Source organism: Panthera onca, chromosome C1, assembly GCF_046562875.1.
Source record: "Panthera onca isolate mPanOnc1 chromosome C1, mPanOnc1 haplotype 2, whole genome shotgun sequence".
Taxonomy (NCBI): domain Eukaryota; kingdom Metazoa; phylum Chordata; class Mammalia; order Carnivora; family Felidae; genus Panthera; species Panthera onca.
Genome location: NC_138346.1, coordinates 13,697,032 through 13,717,616, shown reverse-complemented (window position 1 = coordinate 13,717,616; position 20,585 = coordinate 13,697,032). Strand labels below are relative to the sequence as shown.

The window sequence follows — 20,585 nt, the reverse complement described above, 5'->3', positions numbered from 1 at the left end:
ACCAGTTTCTCAAAGGGCAGGATTTCTTTCTTTTTTTAAGTGTGGGATAGAGATTATAATGTAATATATAAAAATTACATATATAATATATATATACTATATATGTATATACACACATTTCCTTTATCCATTCATCCTTCAACAGACATTCAGGCATGTTTCTGTATCCTGGCTATCGTGAAAATGTTTCAGTGAGCATGGGAGGGTAGGTATCTTCTCATCGTTGTTTTTAAGAGGGATGCAGAATAAGGTTGGTCCTGGCTAGGAGTCTGCCTGCACATGAGCCTGCCACAGTGCCTTGGGTTAAAACCGAAATCAAGTTTGCTCTGGCACATGCCCGTACTTTCCCCAGCAACTGCCTTAAAACTTGGGCCCCTGGTCAGCTGTTCTCACTCAGCATTTCTTTGCTCTGTGTTCTCCATAAGCCGCACACATTTTGAAGCCTTCTTGCCGTGTGTGTGTGTGTGTGTGTGTGTGTGTGTATCCCACTCTCAGTCCACAACTCACAACTACCCTGTTAATCTAAGAAACTTGCCTATTCTCATTGGACGAAGCAGTGCTCCAACCTTACAACAATCTCTCTGTAACATTCTGCAGGATTTTGGTCCCCCAAACAGGGACTTTGGAAAGGACACTGTATGAATCTAGCGGTGAGACAGTTTTTCTCAACAGGACTTTCTAGTGTCTCTCAAATGTTCTTCAATAGATGACAGCTTCCTCGAATACACACAATGCTACTTGACTGTACTGAAGAGGGCTACCCATAATCTTCCTCCTCTATCCTATTAATATTCTCCCTTGACAACCAGGATTTGAGGACTCGAAGCAACAAACATAAAGGATCTTAAGGGATTGGATCACATAAGCCAGGATTAGTCTCCACACAGTTCAATTAGAAGGTTTTAGGTTCAAAAGGGATGCTGTGCCCACTGAATTTGGGTGCCAAATCAGAGAACTCATCCCCTTCCTGGTTCCCTTTAAGAGTTATCTGATAGAATGAAATGCAAAGCACATGTCTTCTTGCTGCCAAAATCACTGCCCAAACTGCCTGATTCGATGTGTAACATCCCGTGAAAAGTCTTGGCAAAAGCTACTTCAGGAGTGTTGGCCAAGGTGCTGAAGTGAGGGGAGGGGAGCAGGGACACCTTTGCCAATGCATCACCCCCTCCCCGGCCCTTTTTAAGACACTGAGTTTATTCATTCTGACAAGATACCCTAGGATTTCAAATCTGACATAAATTTGGAGACAGTAATGTGCGTAGATAGAAAGGTCTCTAGGATACATATTCTTCATAGACATTCCAGTGCTACAAACCTCAGGGGAACCCACCTAAAAACAGAACAAACATCAAAAACAACATCTAGGGTTGTTTACTCAAAATGCACCCTACCAATTATTTCTCTGCACTTCTCTACCAGATCATTCTGGAGATTCAGTGAAATCAAGTGATTCAGAATCATCTGAGAAGTAATCATAAAGTAAACGGCAGAGAATGACAAATCCACACACCTGAATGATCATTCCATAGTAAAAATTATTTTCTATGCCTGCTTCAAGATTTTCTGACTGTATCCTTTACTCGAATTGAACCTTCCCCCCTCCCACCTCCAAACGTCATTTTGGGGGGGGCAGTTTATCCTTTCCACCGAAAAATGTGCATGCTGCTATCAGAACATCCGGGGGTCCCTGGCCTGGCGATGGCCAACAGTCAGAATCACCTCTGGGTGACTGTGCGCTACAGCCACTGGTAAGTGAAAGAAAAGGCACCCTGGCCACCAACCCTGGCCACACTCCAGTCACCCCCACCAGTTTGGGCATCTGATGCCCCTTCCCTCTGCCAGGCAATTAGCTTCCGTTCAACTTTCCGACCTCTGGCTTTGGAGAAAAGTCCTGGCTGTGGGAACTGGCTCTGGGCAGCTCTTGGCTCCCTCTTCATGGGTGACTGGCAAGAGTAACACTTTCTTTGACACTCTTAAAGGAAGCCATTTAATTCCTAATGATATTTCCTGGCAATAAGGAAAATGAAACCCACAGCGTGGGATTCCGGTCCAGCAAGAGGCAGGCCAACGGTGCGGCTGGTGAGCCCACGTCTTACCGTAACGCGGTTCCCACTCGCTCCCCATTCCCCCCCGCGTTGATTTTTCTCTCCTGACACTTCCACCCCAGAGTGTGACACCTACTGGAGCTTATGAGCATCGGGAGAGATAGGGATACGATTTGGGTATCGGACGGAAAGGCTGGCTGTTGCCCCAGGGATTTCCCGCGGAAATCACCCAGAACTTAGAAGGCATTTCAACAAGGAAGTAACCAGTAAAGCGATCTTGGCGGGAGAACCCCGTGAACATCTTAGAAAAACACCAGAAACCACTCGATGCTTAATGACCCACGTCTCCTCCAGCCGGTACCCACCGCCCCCCTCCCGCCTCCCACCCGGGCCCTTTCTGGAGGAGTACAGTGGTTTGTGGCTTTTTAACCGCGTGGAGGGAGGACCGGGCGCAGGCCATTTATTTCCGCGACAGCGTTAACGCGGAGCTCCCGGCTTCAGCTGGAGCGAGGACCTCGGGGCACATCCTTTCCTCGCCGCGCACCAGTCGCGGTGGCGAGGGAGACGCATAGACCTGTGGCCCGAAGGGTTCTCTCCCGTAGACTCCCCCGCCGTCAGGGTCCCCGGCACCCCCACGACCTGGCGCCGGGGTGACTGGGGAGGCATTCCCGCCGGCTCCCCAGCCCCCCCCCCCCCCCAAAACCCACACGCATCCTCTCCCACGCTGCGCTCGAGGGTCCCCGGTCCCCCCAGCGCGCCCTTGGCCGGGAAGCGTCGGTGGCGCTGCCTCGCGGAGGGGGCGCGGGAGGGGTCGGGGCTGGGGGCGCGCCGGGGGCTCGGGGAGGCCGGGCTCGGGGCCCCGGGGCGCGCGGGAAGGCGCGGAGGACGCGCCACACTCACCCGCTGCTGCTGCCGGCTGCTGACGGCCACCGCGGCGGCGGACGCGGCGCTGTGCCGGAGCTCGGCCGCCTGCCCGGGTCTCAGCAGGCTCCGGGTGAACCTGCGGGTCCGCTCGCCGGCCATCGCCTGCCGCGCCGCTCGCGCGGGGGCCCGGAGCGCGCGTCCCGCCGGCCTTCCCCGCGCCAACCTCGTCTACCCACCCGCCGTTCAGGAAGCGGAACTCGGAGCCTCTCCCCCCCTCTTCCTCGCTCTACTCGCAAGAGGCGGGTTTCTCGCGCGCGCACCCCCACTCCCCCACCCCCTTCCCTCCGCCGAAGCTTCGCGACGACTTTGCAAACTCTGCGCTCCCCCGGGCGCGCGCAGCCAACTCGGCGAGCGGCCCCGGCGCGGCGGCGGCGGCGGCGGCGGCGGCGGCGTCTCGGCTGCGGGGGCCGCGGGGCGCGCGTGGGGCGGCTCCAGCTGGCCGGCCGGGACCGTCCCCGTCGCCCGAGGGATCGGCAGGCGGGGGACGGCCGCCGCGGGGCCCCGGGCGGGGCCCGCCCACGCCCACGCCTCTCGCCCCCACTCGGAGGCTCCTGGCGGGGCTGGAGCTCTGGCCGCCTTTCCTGATTCGGTCCCTACCTTCGGAAGCTGGCGAATGGGCGCGGGCGCAGCTCCGATGGTCCTTCCATTCTCAGGAAAGGGTCAGAGGCTCAGTAGGGGTCTGGTGGCTCGGAGCTCCGCAGCCTCGCAGGAGCCAGCCTTTAGAAGTCTTTTTTTTTTTTTGCCCAAAGTCCTTCCTCAGGGCCTTACAAATTCATACGTGCCTTCAACCGGTATTCATTAAGCGCCCACTCTGTGCCGGTTCCTACTGTTTTGGAAACCGGGGACGAGGAGGGGGATTTATCAGGCCTACTCTAAGGCTGTGTGGGGCTGATAGGATTTTTGGGTTAAGGCTGGGAGGCAGCAAATGACCGAGTTAAATAAACGAATGTAAGTGGTGACCGAGGGCATTTCAGATCATAGAAGCTCGACAACAACAAAGCAGGGTAATGTAGTGTAAGAGGCTTGGTGGGGGTGGTGTTTGATAGGGTGAGGGGGCTAGAGCTGACTCGTGGGGTGACCAGGTAGGGTGGTCAGTAACGGGGTGGTCTTCACACTTGTTTTTCTGCTCCCACTCTTGCCACACACTCTGGTCTGCAAATTGTCTGCAGCCAGCTGACTAAAGTCCACTAAGAATTCTCGTTTTGAGTCGCCCCCAGAATAGTTCTTCCACTCAGTTTGGGGCTGGCTGGGTAGATGAGCAGTGCTGGCCTCTAGGATACTCCTCTGGAGAGATCCAGGACAACCACTCCTAAGTATTCTAGGTTTTCCTTAACAGCCTTTTCTAGATCCATGATCCTGACATGTTTCCAGAGCCCGTATATAATTTTAACACAAGGTTGCACTTGGGTATAAAAACTTCTTGAGCAGCTGACAAATGGACTTGAGTCAGCTCTCAGCCCTATGGGATTTAGTTAATCAGAGGTACTGACTGGGCATCATTGAAGCACATTCTAGAAATCAAAGTGGGCAGAGACTGTAAGATTTGGAAAGAACCATCTGAAATGTCAGTTGGTTCTGTAGTACCCTTCATAAGAAAAGACTGGGTCTCGCGTTATGTGATTTCACATCGCTGGACACGTATGCAAACAGTGTCACGGTTAAAGGTAAGCAAAGAAGGCAGTTGCCTCTGTGGTGGCAAATGAAGATCTCTGGGGGGATAACTCCTTCCAACGTCGTTCTCCCCTAACACGTGTGGTCTGTGTTGATCCCTTTAAATGCACCTTCTCTCTAGAGAGATAATATGTCAAGCATTTTTAAATACACTGGGACTTTCCAGGAACAGATGGCTAGTCTTTGTCCCTGATTTTTCAGAGCACTGCGTGGCACAAAGTAGACGCTCAATAAATAGCAGTTTCTGGATGACTTTCCTGAGGCTAAGCTTAGATAAGCTGGTGTAGTCAGAGAGGTCAGAGTGCTTGAGGCCTGGAAAGACAGAAAGGAGGAGAGAAATGTGTGCTGGAAGGGAAGGGCAACTCGCTGAACTGATCTAAAACCCTAAGTAACCTATACAACCCGTTCTTCAACCGCAACCATATCAAGCAACAGAATATCACTTGTATTTTTATTACTAAGAATCTTACTTTTTCAGGCTTCAGAGGATCAACCCAGAGCATGGATGTGAGGAGATTTGATGAATAAAGTTGATGAACAAGTACCTATTTGCTCTAATACCTACCCTGTATGGTGTGCATCCCGTGGGTCACACTAGAAGGAAGGTGGCTGTAAGTGGCCTTTACACTCAAGACATTTCAGTAACAGTGCACACTGGGATATTCTTAAGCCCTCGACAGTCATGTAGGTTTTAGTCGTGTCCCCTTCTGGATGCCAAGGGCAGAGAACTGAGTGTCTCCCCCTGGCCACGGCATAGACACACACACCTTTAACTGCAGGAACATGCCTTCGGGTCTGCTTATTTGGGACTCTCTGAGTCTCTGGCAGTCACCAATCTCTCAGTTCCTTGGAGAGGTTTGCCTAAGATGTTTTTTGTAGAGGCAAATCTATGAAAATGCCATGAACACCCTAATGTAAGCTACCAATTTGGGCTGATTGTGATGTGTCAGTGTAGAGTTACCAGTTGTAACCAGTGTACCATTCTGGTGGGGAATGTCGATAATGGTGACAGCTATGAACATGGGGTGGGGGGGGGCGGGATCTTCGTATCTGCTTTATTTTGCCATGAATTTACAACTGCTCTAAAAAATAAGGTCTTAAAAAAAACAACAAAGAATCAAGGTAACACAACAACGAAAAGACAAGGAGCCTAACGGAAGGATGGGCAAAGGAGGTGAACATACATTTCTGCAAAGAAAATATGCAAGCTCCACACCATTAGTCAGTAGGGAAATGGAAATCCAAGTCTCAGTGAGATGTCATACCCACGGAGATGGCCATAATGAAAAGCATGGAAAAAAAGGTGTTTGGAGATGTGGAAAAACGGGAACCCTGGCACATCGGTGGCGAGAATGTAAAATGGTATAGCTGCTTTAGAAAGCAGTCGGGCATTTCCTCAAAATGTGAAACATGGAGTTACCACGTGACCCAGCAATTCCAGTCCTAGAGAAACGAAAGTATCTGTTCACACAAAGAGCTATACAACAATGTTCACAGCAGCATTATTTATAACAGCTAAAAAGTGGAAACAACCCAAATGTCCACCAGCTAATGAATGGCTAAGCAAAATATGGTATACCCATGCAATGGAAAGTTTTTTGACCTTGAAAAAAAAATGAAGTGTTGATATGGGCTGCAGCATGGATGAACCTTGAAAATGCTTTGTTGAGTGAAAGAAGCCGGACACAAAAGGCCATATGTTTATGATACCTTTTTTCTTTTTTCTTTTTTTTTTTTTTTTAACAAAACGTTCAGAATAGGCAAATCTAGAAACAGAAAGTAGATTAGTGCTTGCCTAGGTAGGGCTACAGTGGCTTGGAGGAAAATGAGGAGTGACCGCTAATGGATAAAAGGTTTCTTTTTTGGGGTGATGAAATGTCCTGAAATTCACAGTAGTCGAGGTTGCAAAAGAAACAGATTACAGTTGTAGCTTCTGGGAAGGGGAAGTTGACAGCTGGGAGACATATAACATAATATGTTATAATATAATAGGTTGCAATATATATTATAATATAATATAATATAATATAATATAATATAATATAATATATAGAATATTTATTTATTATATTTATTTATATTTATAATTTATTATATTTATAATTATAATATTTATATTATATTTATATTTATAATTTATTATATTTATATTTATTATATTTATAATTTATATATATTATATTATATTATATTAATTATATTATATTTATTATATTATATTTATTATATTATATTATATTATATTATATTATATTATATTATATTCCCTGTATTATACTATATACCCTATGTGCTTATTGGGTTTTGTATCACATGTGTAATAATCACCTATCACAAATAAACAAAATAATACGTTATACAAAATTAAGGGTGAGAAAAGGGCCACGGCTACAGAGTTAATACAAATTCAAAACTAAAAAAAAAAAAAAAAACGAACAAGAAACGTTGTGGACTGTGTTAGGTTTCTTGGTTCACATTTCTGTTTGGACTTCATCTTCCCCCTTCCACTTTGTTTCAATCACCTCACGTTGCTGCGTTCTGCTCCTGCACTATTTCCTTTTAAGAGATACCAACACAGGGGCGCGTGGGGGGCTCAGTTGGTTGAGTGTCCGACTTCAGCTCAGGTCGTGATCTTGCGATTCGTGAGTTTGAGCCCCGCATCGGGCTTCCCACTCTCAGTGCATAGTCTCCTTTGCATCTTCTGTCTCCCTCTCTCTCTGTCCCTGCCCCGCTTGTGCTCTCTCTCAAAAATAAACAATTAATTTTTTTTTAATTAAGAGATATCAATACAGAAACATGCTCATCGTGGTTCCCGTTTCTCAGAGAAGAGTTCATTAATAAAACAAGTGGATCTTCAGTGGCATCCAGTATCGAGAATAGTGGTTACAAGCACATGCTACGGACTCCGACTGCCTCAAATCCCAATTTTCCTTCTTCCTTCAGCAAGTCATAGAAACTCTTTAAACCTCAGTTTCCTTACTTGAAAAGCAGGGATAATGACAGGCTACTGATGCTTCTGTAAGTCAGCGTAACTTTCTTCAAAAGAACCTAGCACAGAGACTTCGGTAAATGTCATTGTTACTAGAGTCATAGAGAAGTGATGAGTTTTTAAATCTTTCCTGTAATAATTTGATACATGTATCAATACATGTAATCAGACATTAATACATTTGTTTCTCGTAAGAACCTTTGCAGTGAGCAGGATACCATTTTACAAAGAACACTTTGGATATCAGGGGCATTCTGAAGACAGTATCTTTATTTTTTAAATTTTATTTAATGTTTATTTATTTTTGAGGGAGAGACAGAGCATGAGTGGGAGAGGGCAGAGAGAGAGGGAGACACAGAATCGGAAGCAGTCTCCAGGCTCCGAGCTGTCAGCACAGGGAGCCGACGCGGGGCCTGAACTCATGAACCATGAGATCATGACCTGAGCCGAAGTCGAATGCTTAACGGACTCAACCACCCAGGTGCCCCTCTGAAGACACTATCTTCACGCAAACCAATGACTCTGGGATTTCATGAATTACAACAATAATATAATCCATATATTACAATATTGATCCATTATTATGTAATAATGTCCACTAATCCCATAGTGTGCTACAGCTTGGAATACAATTTCATGATACATTATTTCATTTGTGTGTTAGCACATTGTAAAATGGGGTTGTTCAGCCCACTGATCTTTTGCCTCATTGTCTATAATTTCAGATGGATCGTAATTCCAGATGGGTGCTCCCAAACAAAATTCACAGAAGAGGCATTTTAGGAATCAGCGGTAGCAAATTTTGTTCCATGACCTCAAATTTAAGCTTTTACATTCTCTAGTTTTTAGTATTTAGGATGCATAGGCTGCAATCAAGTTTTATCGAGTTGTAAGTCTCCTCCTTGTTTGGGTTGGCATGGAGCAAGCCATTCAATCAGAAAGAAATAGCCCCGCTCAACAGACATTTATGGAATATCAGCTACAAGCAGGGTGTTACCATAAATCATGGGAGCCTAGAGGTAAACAAATGGTCTGTGCCGTTTGGCTTAATTTGTAACAGAGAAACTGACTTATAAAACATTAGTGGGTGGGAGGTAAGCTTTTGGAAATGGAATATATCAGCTAGGACCTGTGTTCATATTTTATATTCTTATGGCTCTAATATTGAAAAAAAAAAAGTCCAAAATACTACGGAATTTGCATCTTCCTCTCTCCCTCCTTTCCATCTTTCCTTCCTTTCTACTTTCCTCCCTTCCTTCCTTCCCTTCTTTAAATCTCAAGCACTTTTCCTCCTTATTCAGAAGCATCAGTGGCTTTCTTAAGAGGCAGTAAGCATTAATTATCTGCCCTGGTTCAAAGCTCTCTACAACTGAAAGCGTGAAGTTGTCCATAGCCCTCACCTGTCATCCTCTCCATGACTTTGCCCAAAGCTGATTTCCTTGTAAGGAAAGGACATTTTTCGTAACCAAAGAAGTATAAATGTGAAAACTGTACTGTCTTTCCCCAAACATCTAGCGGTGTAGTGGTGTGAAAATTTAGTCATTGGTTTAGGCGTCTGAAGAACTGGGTGTCAGTTCAAGTCTTGATACTAACTGATTGCAGAAACAAATATCCCTTGCACTAATCCCATGGCTTTGAACCACCTTTCCTAAGTGATACCAAGTCCAGTACCCTGGGTATCAACCTGGACATCAATCAGCATGTCCGGAGGCTTGACTATTTCAAGTTTGTCTAATGTGTACAATTTACAAAGTATACTCATTATATCATTTGATTCTCAAATCATTCATCCTAAAAGGCAAATACGTGCAGGTAGTATTGCCCCCCCTCTCCCCCCTCCCCCCGTGCATAGAGAAAGCTGAGAGGGAATTTGATAACATGGAAATTAGGAGGAGTATTTTGCTATTAATAGAAGGACAAAGGCGTAGGAATACAAATGTCCAGGTTAAAATGATTTTCTAATACTGTATCAACACTTCATTTATGATTCCCAATTGAGGAAAAGTTGTATTTATCCTGTGTTTTTATAATAGGAAAACAAGTCCAAAGAAACAGGTGGCTTGCCCTGATACATTTAGGTAAATTAAAATAACTTCATTTGTCTGCTAAAAGGATACAACTTGTCTTATTCAGCAACAAGTAAAGAAAGTATCAGTATTGTAAAATATGGTTTGAAGGGTGTGATTTTTATGGGGATCCATTACTCCTTGCCAGAGCCATTTCACAAAGCTGAGTGCCTCCATGTTGTTTATGGGCAACGATATTAAATTTGATATGGATTTGTTACTGTGTTTACAAGACAGATCCCTCCTTGGGAGAAAATTACACTGAAGATAATATGATTTGAATGCGCAGCTCTCTGCCAGGCTGTGCATTTTGCCCACAATCCACATGCAGTACAGTGTTCTAGCACTGTTAATCCACTGGAATCCTTGTAAGGGGGGGGGGGGGGGCGTGCATATGTCAAAGAGAGGCACATGGTTGAAAGAAAAGAACAGTTTAAACCGGAAACCACTCTCTGGGTTCTTTATCCTGCTTTGGCTTTAATTTGTAGTCTAGCCTTAGGGAATCAATGTCCCGGGACCTCCATTTCTCCATCTGTAAAAATTATTTGGAGACAGATTTTGGCTTGATATGAGGAAGAAGGAAATGATTAGCAAGTATAGAATGGGAACTTTTCAATTTCTTCCATGCATAGTTAGACCCTGCGTTTACTTTACTCTTCTAGATATTTTGATTTTCTCCCCCTCCTCTCCGAGGTATTGATAACCTCAGACATCCACTAATCTCATAAAAATGCACCTTGACATGTGTTAAAATTATAACAATTATTTCCTTTATTTTTTAAAGACAGCAATATAAAAATAAATCTGTTTCCTAACATTTTATTGAGAATTTTGTATCTATATGCATGAGTGAGATTGGCCATTTTTTCTTTCTTTTCTTTTTTTTTGGAAGGAACTTTATTACATGTTGCGGGGAAGATTTTGCTAGCTTCCTAAAGTGGATTGGAGCAACTTCTGTCCCTTTCCATGGACTTCACTGATTTAAATAACGTTGGGATCATTTGCTCTCCAAAGGTTGAAATAGAACCCAGCTGTGGATCCAGCTGGTCCTGGTGCATTTTTAAGGGGAGATCTATGATCACTTTCAAATCCCTTCTATCATAATTGGCCTACTCAAGATTGACACATTTTGGGGCACCTGGGTGGCTCAGTCTGTTAAACATCCGACTTCCGCTCAGGTCATGATCTCACAGTTCATGAGTTCGAGCCCTGTGTCAGGCTCTGTGCCGACAGCTCAGAGCCCGGAGCCTGCTTCGGATTCTGTCTCCCTCTCTCTGCCCCTCCCCCACTCACGCTCTGTCTCTCTCTTTCTGTCTCGAAAATAAGCATTAAAAAAAAGATTTACACATTTTCTTAAAAAAAAAATTTTTTTTTTAACATTTATTCATTTTTGAGAGACAGAATGTGAGTGGGGGGAGGCGCAGAGAGAGAGGGAGAAGCAGAATCTGAAGCAGGCTCCAGGCTCTGAGCTGTCAGCACAGAGCCCGACGCGGGGCTCAAACTCACAGACGGTGAGATCATGACCTGAGCTGAAATCAGAAACTTAACCAACTGAGCCATCCAGTTGCCACCACATTTTCTTTTAATTCTTAATAATTTATATTTTACTAAGAATATCACCCATTTTTCCATGTTTTAGAAACATTTGCCTTAGAAATGCACACGTCGATTTATGTATTTTCCATTAGTGTGTATTCTTTTTAATTTTATTATAAAAAGATTTTAAATGGGCCTTAAAAGTACCAAAAAGAAAACAATAAATGTCCATATAGCACCCAGCTATATTTAACCATTTTAAATTAAAGAAATCATGACCCTTCAACTCTAAATAATTCAGCATTTATGTCTAAGAAGTAAGGGCATTCTTCTATATAACTACAATATCATTTAATACACTAAACTTAATCAACAATCATCTTTTAATGACTTTTATCACCTACTACATACAAACTTCTCCTACTGTTCCCCAAGTACCTTTTATTTATAGCTAATTTGATCAATCCAGAATTCAATCACTGAAGACGTATTGATTTGGTTGTCATGTTTCTTAAGCCTTTAATTTAAAACCATTACCCTCTTCTTTTTTGGTAATGGCTTTGGTTAAAGAGACCCAGTAGTCCCACATGTTTTTTTCTTCTTATTGACATTTAATTTGTTCTTTTGTTTGTTTGTTTGTTTGTTTTTTGAAGAATTGGATTTTTTTAAGTTTATTTATTTTGAGAGAGAGAGAGTGAGTAGGCACAAGTGAGGGATATGGGTTGTGGGGGGAGGAGAGGGGGCAGAGAGAGAGAGGAGAGACAGAACCCCAAGCAGGCTCTGAGCTGTCAGCACAGAGTAGAGAGCCCCACATGGGGCTGGACCCAGGAACCATGAGATCAGGACCTGAGCTGAAACCAAGAGTCAGAAGCTCAAAGGATTGAGCCACCCAGATGCCCCTAATTTCTTCCTTTTTATCTAAAGGTTTTATTATTCTTTTTTTTTAAGTTTATTTATTTATTTATTTTGAGAGAGAGGGAGAGGGTGAGCATGAGTGGGGGGAGGGGTGAATAGAGAATCTTAAGCAGGCTCTTCACTGTCAATGCAGAGCCCAGTGTGGGGCTTGAACCCATGAACCTGAGATCATGACCTAAGGTGAAATCAAGAGTCAGATGCCTAACAGACTGAGCCATCCAGGTGCCCAGGTTTTTCTTATTCTTCATCTTGGATTTTTTTTTTTTTTTTTTTTTTTACTTCCTCCTTTTTTTCCTTAACTGGGTTCTCAAGGGGGAATTAACTATTAGTCTCTTCCAGGAACTGGTTTTGGGTTTTATTAGTTTGATTATATCTTACTGTTATTTTTTTCATTGATAGGGTGATACTCTCTTAATACAGGAATCCCAGATATTATAGAAGAAAAAACTGTAATATTTTAATACATAAAGACCTAAATCTTCATTACGGTAAAATCTATAATAAAAAGTCATTAGGCAAATTATGTAGTTGAGTAGAGCCCTCTGTTAAATGTGTATATAATTTGTTATTTTTTACTACTGCATTCTGCTAACAGCAATTAGATGTCATGGTATCACTTGGTATTCTCTTCATCAAGTTAAGAGAATGCTACACCACATACATACTTAACAAATACCAAGTGATTGTTTACTTTCCAAAAGATATAGGAAGTGTCTTTTTTTTTTCTTCCTAATAAGCAACGTCAGAAGAAGCCTATTAATACTGAATCTATGCGTGTAGCTTTTCGAAGGTTTAATTCCGTACCCTGATTGAGTGGGCAGAAGGTAATTGGAGAAAGATGTTTTTGGTGGATCTAATTGATAAAAATAAACTATTTTATTTCAGGAAATTTTTCTTTTAAGAAAATCTATCTTTGTAGTCCCAGCCCTTTCTCAAGACTGTGGTTTTTGTGTGAGCCTGCATTCGTGCTAACCATTTCCTGTGCATATACTCTGTTCGCCTCTGCTCTCGCTGTGGTAAAAAGAAGTGAAATAGAAATATAATAGCATTGCACAAAGCTCCATTTTTGAAAAGGGATAAGGCAGAGAAAGGAAAGCACTACACACTATGCATGCATTTCTGAAGCCCAAAACAAAAATGGCGGACTGACTGGTCTTGGGGATATCTATTCAAATGAAAGCTAGTGGGCTTTTGTTTTTCCCAGCATGCTCATTAGAATTTATTAATACTAGAAAACAAGAATTCATTAATATGACTAGATTAGGATTTTTCATAGCTTTATCTTTTAGCAATTTCTCATGTGTAAGCTTTAAAGTGTGTTTCTGTTCTAAGCCAATAATGAATATTTTCCCCTTTCTCCTTATTTGTTTTTTTGCTAGAGGGACAAAAATAAGTAAAATCGCTGTGTTTATAGAAATGTTAAAAGCAATAGGAGAGTTGTTATGCAACTAGTCTAAAAAATCCTAATAAAGTCGAAGTACTTTTGTATATTTTTCAAGGGTACGGTTGGCATCATCACGTGCACAAAGCCCCAAGTTCACATTAACAAAAGGCCTTTCTGACGCCTGCCACATATCCTGTCTTCCATTGAAGAAATGCTTAATTGGAAACTACTTGAAAGCACATGAGGATGATTCTTAAAGCTCAATAAAATATTCCATAAAGGCACCAGGTTTTCACTACCCTTTTCTGCTTCCTTTGGTTCCAAGATTTATCCAACCAATGTTGATCAGTTTGAAGTTTGTCCATGAAGGCCAAACCTAGTGGTTGGTATGGAAATCTACTTGATAGGCTTTATTTCAGTTGTTGGATGTGTATTCGCTTGTTGGATTCACAGTTTGAACAGGGGTAGAGCGCCTAATGTATGGATGATAAGTCAACTGGTAACAACTGCTGGGCTGTGCTTGGATATAAATGGATCAAGTCATTTCAGAGTCTTTCAAAGCTGGAAATGGCCATGGAAATTATCTAAGTCATGTTTGTTTGTTTTTGCTTTTTAAAAACATTGTTAATGTTTTTGTTTTTAGAAGAGGAAGCAGAAACCCAGAAACTAAGTGTTGTGTCCAGGATCAGCTAGTTAGTAAAATCTACTTGGTGGCAAAGCTCAGAATGCTACCCAGGTATACTGCTTATCCAATCTGCATTCCAGTGTACCACATAGAAGGAAAGACAAAAAGGAGAAAGTTAGAGGCTAATGACATTAAATTAAATACCCTTTTAATGAAGTGTTCTAGATCTATAGCACAGAACCATTGGAGTCCTAGTCCTATCTGTAGAGTCATGGGCGGTGAAACCACGTAAAAGCATAAAGTTGAACAAAAATCAAAATGGCTGCTTCCAATGGCTGCTTCTAATGCTTCAGCAAAGATCGATTTTAAACTAAGTGACCTTTTTCCCTCTCTTCTGCAAAACTCTTCCTTTCTTAGCCTTTTGTTTCAGGAACCCGGTACCACCCTAAAGACATGAGGAAGGAGGCTGGTAGCATGTATACAATTCCCATCAAAACTGGCTAGATCCTGTATTTCCCTATTAACTGCCCCCCTCCCCCAGTCCCTTTCCCTGGGGGACTTGTCAGTTTTTGAAGGCCATGGCCTGCGGCAGCCTCTTTTTCCCAGTAAAGCAATAAAGCTATTTGTTCCTCTTTATCCCAAACTTTTTCTTCTCGTTTATATTTTGGCTCCAAAGCACAGAGGTCAGTTTTCAAAAATAGTGAACCCAGAGAGAAACATCATAGTCCATCAATTTTCCCCAATAACATTTTTTTAAAAATTAAAAAAAATAAGTTTATTTGTTTTTGAGAGAGAGAGAGAGAGAGAGAGAGAGAGAGAGAGAGGAGAGGAGAGGGAAAGAGAAAGAGAGAGAACATGAGCCAGGGAGAGACAGAGAGAGGGAGAGAGAGATGCCCAAGCAGGGTCCACACTCCTCGCAGAGCCTGATATGGGGCTCAATGCCACGACCATGAGATCATGACCTGAACTAAAATCAAGAGTTGGACGCTTAACCCACTGAACCACACAGGTGCCCTGTGCTCCATTTTTTACCTGGCTGTGCCCGTATTTCAATATTCAGACGAGAAATCACCTTCTGAAAGGATGCTTTTTCTTCCCTCATAGTCTGTTAGCTGTCCCTTCTGCATGATCAAATAATAATCCTCTGCATACTGTAATGTTTTGTTCACTTATTCTTCCTCCATTAATAACTGTTATCAATCACTAAGTACCTACTATGTGCCAGGCATTTTATCAGGAACTTTGTGAAAACTATGGTAAGTTCTTGAAAACCACTCCCGTTTTTACGGATAGGGACACTGAGGTTCAGACAAGGACACTAAGGTCAGACACCTAATAAGCAGCAGAGCCAGGGCAGGAAATCGTATTTGTCAGACTCCCAATAGTGCGTCATTCCTATGTGTCATACTGATTAAATGCAGGGTCAGAGGACTGTGGTCACAGATACTAGACTTCTCTCATTATCCAATGTACTTCTCTGCTAGCCTTTGAGGTTGAAAAGCTAAAACCTACATGTTTAAAACTCTCTTGAGTTCAGGATTCTGGAGATAATGCAATGCATGCAATTAGAAACATTTGTGTGAGATTTGGGGGGCAGTGGTAACGTGCCGGCCATCTTCCAGCTGTTGTGGCGGCCGGGAAGCAAGACAGTGGCGATGTGAGCATGTGCAGGCAGTCGGGGAGGTCTGATCCAAAGATCCAGGGCCAGAAACCAGCTTTGAGGATAAAGAGGCAGTTGTGGTAACCACTGTGGTAGCAGGCTCGAAAGCTTCCTGGCATCTGGATCACAATTCTGAGGTACACCCATATCCTTGGACTTGATAGTCCAAGAGGGGTCCCTGAGTTGGGGCTTTACCTTGCTTTCCCAATGCTTTGGTAAAAGTAAGGCTTTTATTACATTTCTTTTGGCTTCAATCATTCAGAGTGACACAGGGGTATTCCCCATAGCTATTGCTATAGCTGTAGACTGAAAAAACAATGATTTATTATTTATCATGATTCTGAAGTTAATTGGAATCTTCTGCCTTCATATGGCTGGCTAGGAACACTCAAGTGGCTGTGTTCAGCCAGGAGCTCTGTTGGAGCTGGGACATCTGAGACAGCCTCACATGTCTGCTGAGGTGCCCTGATACATTTCCTTGGGGACCCTCTCTCCAGGTGGGCTTTTCTTCCGGACCTGAGCAGGAGGCAGAATTGCTATTGGTCGCCCAGCTTAGAAATGATACAATTCTGTATTTGAGTAGGAGAAATACAAGTGACAGAAACCATAGAAATCTGAGCTCCACATCAAGAGGAGAAAGGATTCAGGTGTGAGATAAGCCAAATCTCTCCTTTTTCCATTATAATTCTGCGAAATGAATTTTATCGTGCATTTATGCTGCAAGCAATTGTTGAGGGTATAGTATTTAAAGTAAACTTTCGAGGTGCTTGCCACAATAAAGTTCTGCCCTTGAGGAGGTAAATAATACAATACTAGAGTGTAGATTAGTACAATAGCGGAAGTCACTGTCTGTGCTAGGCAGTCAGGAAAGCGGTCTAGGAAACGTCAGCCTAAAGGAAGGTCTTGAAGGCTTAGTAGGAATTTGATAGGATGACTAGGTTTGTTTGAAGGAAAAAGGGAATAGCATAGATTTATGAGGAAAGTGTCACAGCACAAACTTCTGCTTCCAATAATGGTGGGATGCATCACTGAGGGCAAAGATACCCGAAAAATCAAGGTGAAATACGTGCTTGTGTGTGTGTGTGTGTGTGTGTGTGTGTGTGTGTGTTATTTTGTAATATATAGACAAAAAAAAAAAAAAATGAACGAGGATATAGATCTGAACAACGTAATTAACAAAAGGCCTACACATCTGAAGACAGCATTGCACCCATCTGCAAAATATACATTCTTTTTTTTTATAGACTTAAATTTTTCTTTCTTTTTTTGCATTTACTTTTTATATTTTTCCCCTTAATTTTTTTTTTAATTTTGAATGTTTATTTTTAGGAGAGAGAGACAGAGAGTGAGCCGGGGAGGGGCAGAGAGAGAGAGGGAGACACAGATCTGAAGCAGGCTCCAGGCTCTGAGCTGTCAGCACAGAGCCTGACACGGGGCTTGAACTCATGAACCAAGAGATCATGACCTGAGCTGAAGTCGGACGCTTAACCGACTGAGCCACCCAGGCACCCCTCCTTTAAAAAAATGTTTAAATTAAGTTAGTTAGCATACAGTGTAATATTGGTTTCAGGAGTAGAATTCAGTGATTCCTCACTTACATATAACACCCGATGCTCATCCCAAGTACCCTCTTTAATACCCATCACCCATCTAGGCCCATGCCTGTGGTCCCAGCTACCCGGGAGGCTGAAGGAGGAGGATTGCTTGAGCCCAGGAGGTCTGGGCTGTAGTGTGCTATGCCAGTCGGGTGTCCACACTAACTTCGGTTTCAATATGGTAGCCTCCCAGGAGTGGGGGACCATGAGGTTGCCTAAGCCAGCCCAGGTGGAAACCCAACCGATCAAAGCTCCTGTGCTGATCCATAGACTTAATTTTGAAACCATTTTAGGTTCACAACAAAATTAAGTGAGAAGTGTGGAGAGTTATTGTAGACCTTCTGTCCCCACCAATTCACAACCTCTCCCACTTTCAACATCCTGCCCCACAATGATACATCTGTGACAATTGGTGAGTCTCTACTACATCATTATCACCCCAAACCCAGAATTTCCACTAGGGTTCACACTGAATGTTGTATGGGTTTTGACAAAAGTGTAATGGCATGTATGTCCCAGTATGCTATCACATAGAATAGTCTTACTGCCCTAAACATCCTCTGTGCTCTATTTATCCCTTCTTCTCCATTAATGCCTGGTAACCAGTGATCTTTTTACTGTATCCATAGTTTTTCCCTTTTCCTGACTGGTTGCCAATATTCTGTTGAAGATTTTTACATCTCTGTTCATGAGGGATAGTGGTCTGTAGTTTGCTTTTCTTGTAATGTCTTTGCCTAATTTTGGTATTAGGCTCATGCTGCCCTCATAGAATGAATTTGGATATATCCCTCTGCTCCTATCTTCTGAAAAAAAAAAAAGTTGTAGAGAGTTGGTGAAATTTCTTTCTTAAATGTCCTGTAGAATTCACCAGTTAAGTCATCTGAGCTTTCTATTCTGGAAGGTTATTGATTATTGATTAAATTTATTTATATATAGGCCTGTTTAGATGGTCTATTTCTTGTGTGAGTTTTAGAAGACTGGCCTTTCAAGAATTCAGTCCACTTCATCTAGGTTACCAAAGTTGTCAGCATAGAATTAATCATAACATTCCTGTACTATTCTTTGAAACTCTGTGTGCTCTATACTGACATCTCTTCTTCCATTTCTGATATTAGTAATTCATATCTTGTTGTTTTTTTTTTTTTTCCTTGGTTAGCCTGGTTGGAAGCTTCACAATTTTATTGATAATTTTGAAGAAACTGCTTTTGGGGGTGTCTGGCTGGCTCAGTAGAGCATGCAACTCTTTATCTCAGGGTCATGAGTTTGAGCCCCACGTTGGGCATGAAGCCTATTTAAAATTAAAAAAAAAAGTAAATTAATTAAAAAAACCTTCTTTTGATTTTATCCATTTTATCCATTGATATTCTATTTTCAATTTCATAATTTCTGTTTCTCTGTGATTGCTTTTCTTATGCTTACTTTGGATTTAATTTGCTCTTCATTTTCTACTCTCCTAAGGTGGAAGCTGAGATCACAGATTTTAGATCTTCCTTGTTTTCTAATATATGTATCTGATGCTATAAGTTTCCTTTAAAGGGCTGTTTTTGCTGCGTCCCATGAATTTTGGTAAATTGTATTTTGTGCAGTTTTAAAAACACACATCGAACATGTATAAAAATTAACAGATACTTGGACAAAAGGGAATACACAAGTTAAATCAAAGACTTGGAATCCTACAACATTTATTTCCCTTCATGGTGTAAAAATGATACAGGTTGATGGTAAAGATATAACCTTAAAGTCCCCATATGTTTCAGAATTAAGAAATACATTTCTGAATAGTCTAGATATCAAAATATTATAATGGGAATTAGAAAATAGGTGAAACTGACTTATAACCTCTATGCTATACATAAAATCTTATGAGATGTGGTTAGACCAGCACTTTGCAGGAAATTTGTATCCTTATATTCATTTAAAAAATTAAAAATTAACAAGTCAAGCACCTTTATAAGAAATTAGAAAAATAGCAAAATAAATGCAAAGAAAGTAAAAGGCAGCCAATAATAAAAATGCAGCACAAATTAACGAAATAGAATACAGAAGTATGATGGAAAAGCTCAACAAAGCCAAAAATAGTTCTTTATTTAAATGTTTTTTTTTTTAAATTTTTTTAACGTTTATTTATTTTTGAGACAGAGAGAGAGAGCATAAACGGGGGAGGGTCAGAGAGAGAGGGAGACACAAAATCCGAAACAGGCTCCAGGCTCTGAGTGGTCAGCACAGAGCCTGATAGGGGCTCGAACTCACGGACCGCGAGATCATGACCTGAGCCGAAGTCGGCCGCTTAACCGACTGAGCCACCCAGGCGCCCCCAAAAATAGTTCTTTAAAGAGAAAAAATAAATACATTTGATAAATCTCTGAGGAGATCAAATAGAAGAGAACACACGTGTGCAAACAGCACTGTAATAAGACCATGGTAGGTTACTAGAAGATATAGGAAATAGAAAATTACTAATGACCCACCAGAAATTTAAAACCTTAATAAGCAATGGGGCCCCTGGTTGGCTCAGTTGGTTAAACGTCTGACTTCGGCTCAGGTCATGATCTCACAGTTTGTGAGCTCGAACCCGGCGTCAGGCTCTGTGCTGACGGCTCAGAGCCTGGAGCCTGCTTCCGATTCTGTGTCTCCCTTCTCTCTGTCCCTTTCCCACTCTCACCCTGTTTCTCTCTGTCTCAAAAATAAATAAACATTAAAAAAATTAAAAAAAAACATTAGTAAGCAAACTTGTGGCAAAAACTGGAAAATTTAGGTACAATGGAAAAATTTCTGGAAAAATATAGCTTATTGAAGCTTACTCAATAAGCAATAGGAAATCACAATAGTCCTGTGATCGGTCATTAAGGTAAGTTATTTGAATCCATCACTGAAAAGATATTCCAGGTCTAATTGACTTCACTAGGCAGTTCTCACATTCACAGAAGAGATAATTACAAAATTATACAAGATCTTCCGAAAAGGGTTTGGTCAAGGTGAGAACGGGGCAGGGAGGGAAGGGCAGCCACGGTACAAAGGAGGGAGGCCCGTGGCAGGGTTGGAAAGGAGGCGAACTTGGTCAGATTTGAGGAGGCATGAGGAGGCACGGGAACAGGCTATGGAGCTCCTTACCTCACAAGACAGCAAAGCTCGTGTCATTTTTGCAGTGCAGAATGCTGTTTCGAATCCAGGTACC

General features: G+C 42.4%; 1 protein-coding gene across 3 annotated transcripts in view; it reads right to left on the bottom strand.

The window, feature by feature from the left end:
- The window catches only part of DOCK10 (dedicator of cytokinesis 10), a 266,571-nt gene extending 263,370 nt beyond the window's left edge, over nt 1–3,201 (bottom strand). For all 3 annotated transcript variants that reach the window (XM_078450838.2, XM_078450840.2, XM_078450839.2), the window contains exon 1: nt 2,946–3,201. In XM_078450838.2, the coding sequence (XP_078306964.1) occupies nt 2,946–3,068 (123 nt within the window). In that variant the 5' untranslated portion in view covers nt 3,069–3,201. The remainder of the gene's footprint in view (nt 1–2,945) is intronic.
- Nucleotides 3,202–20,585: the final 17,384 nt, after the last annotated feature.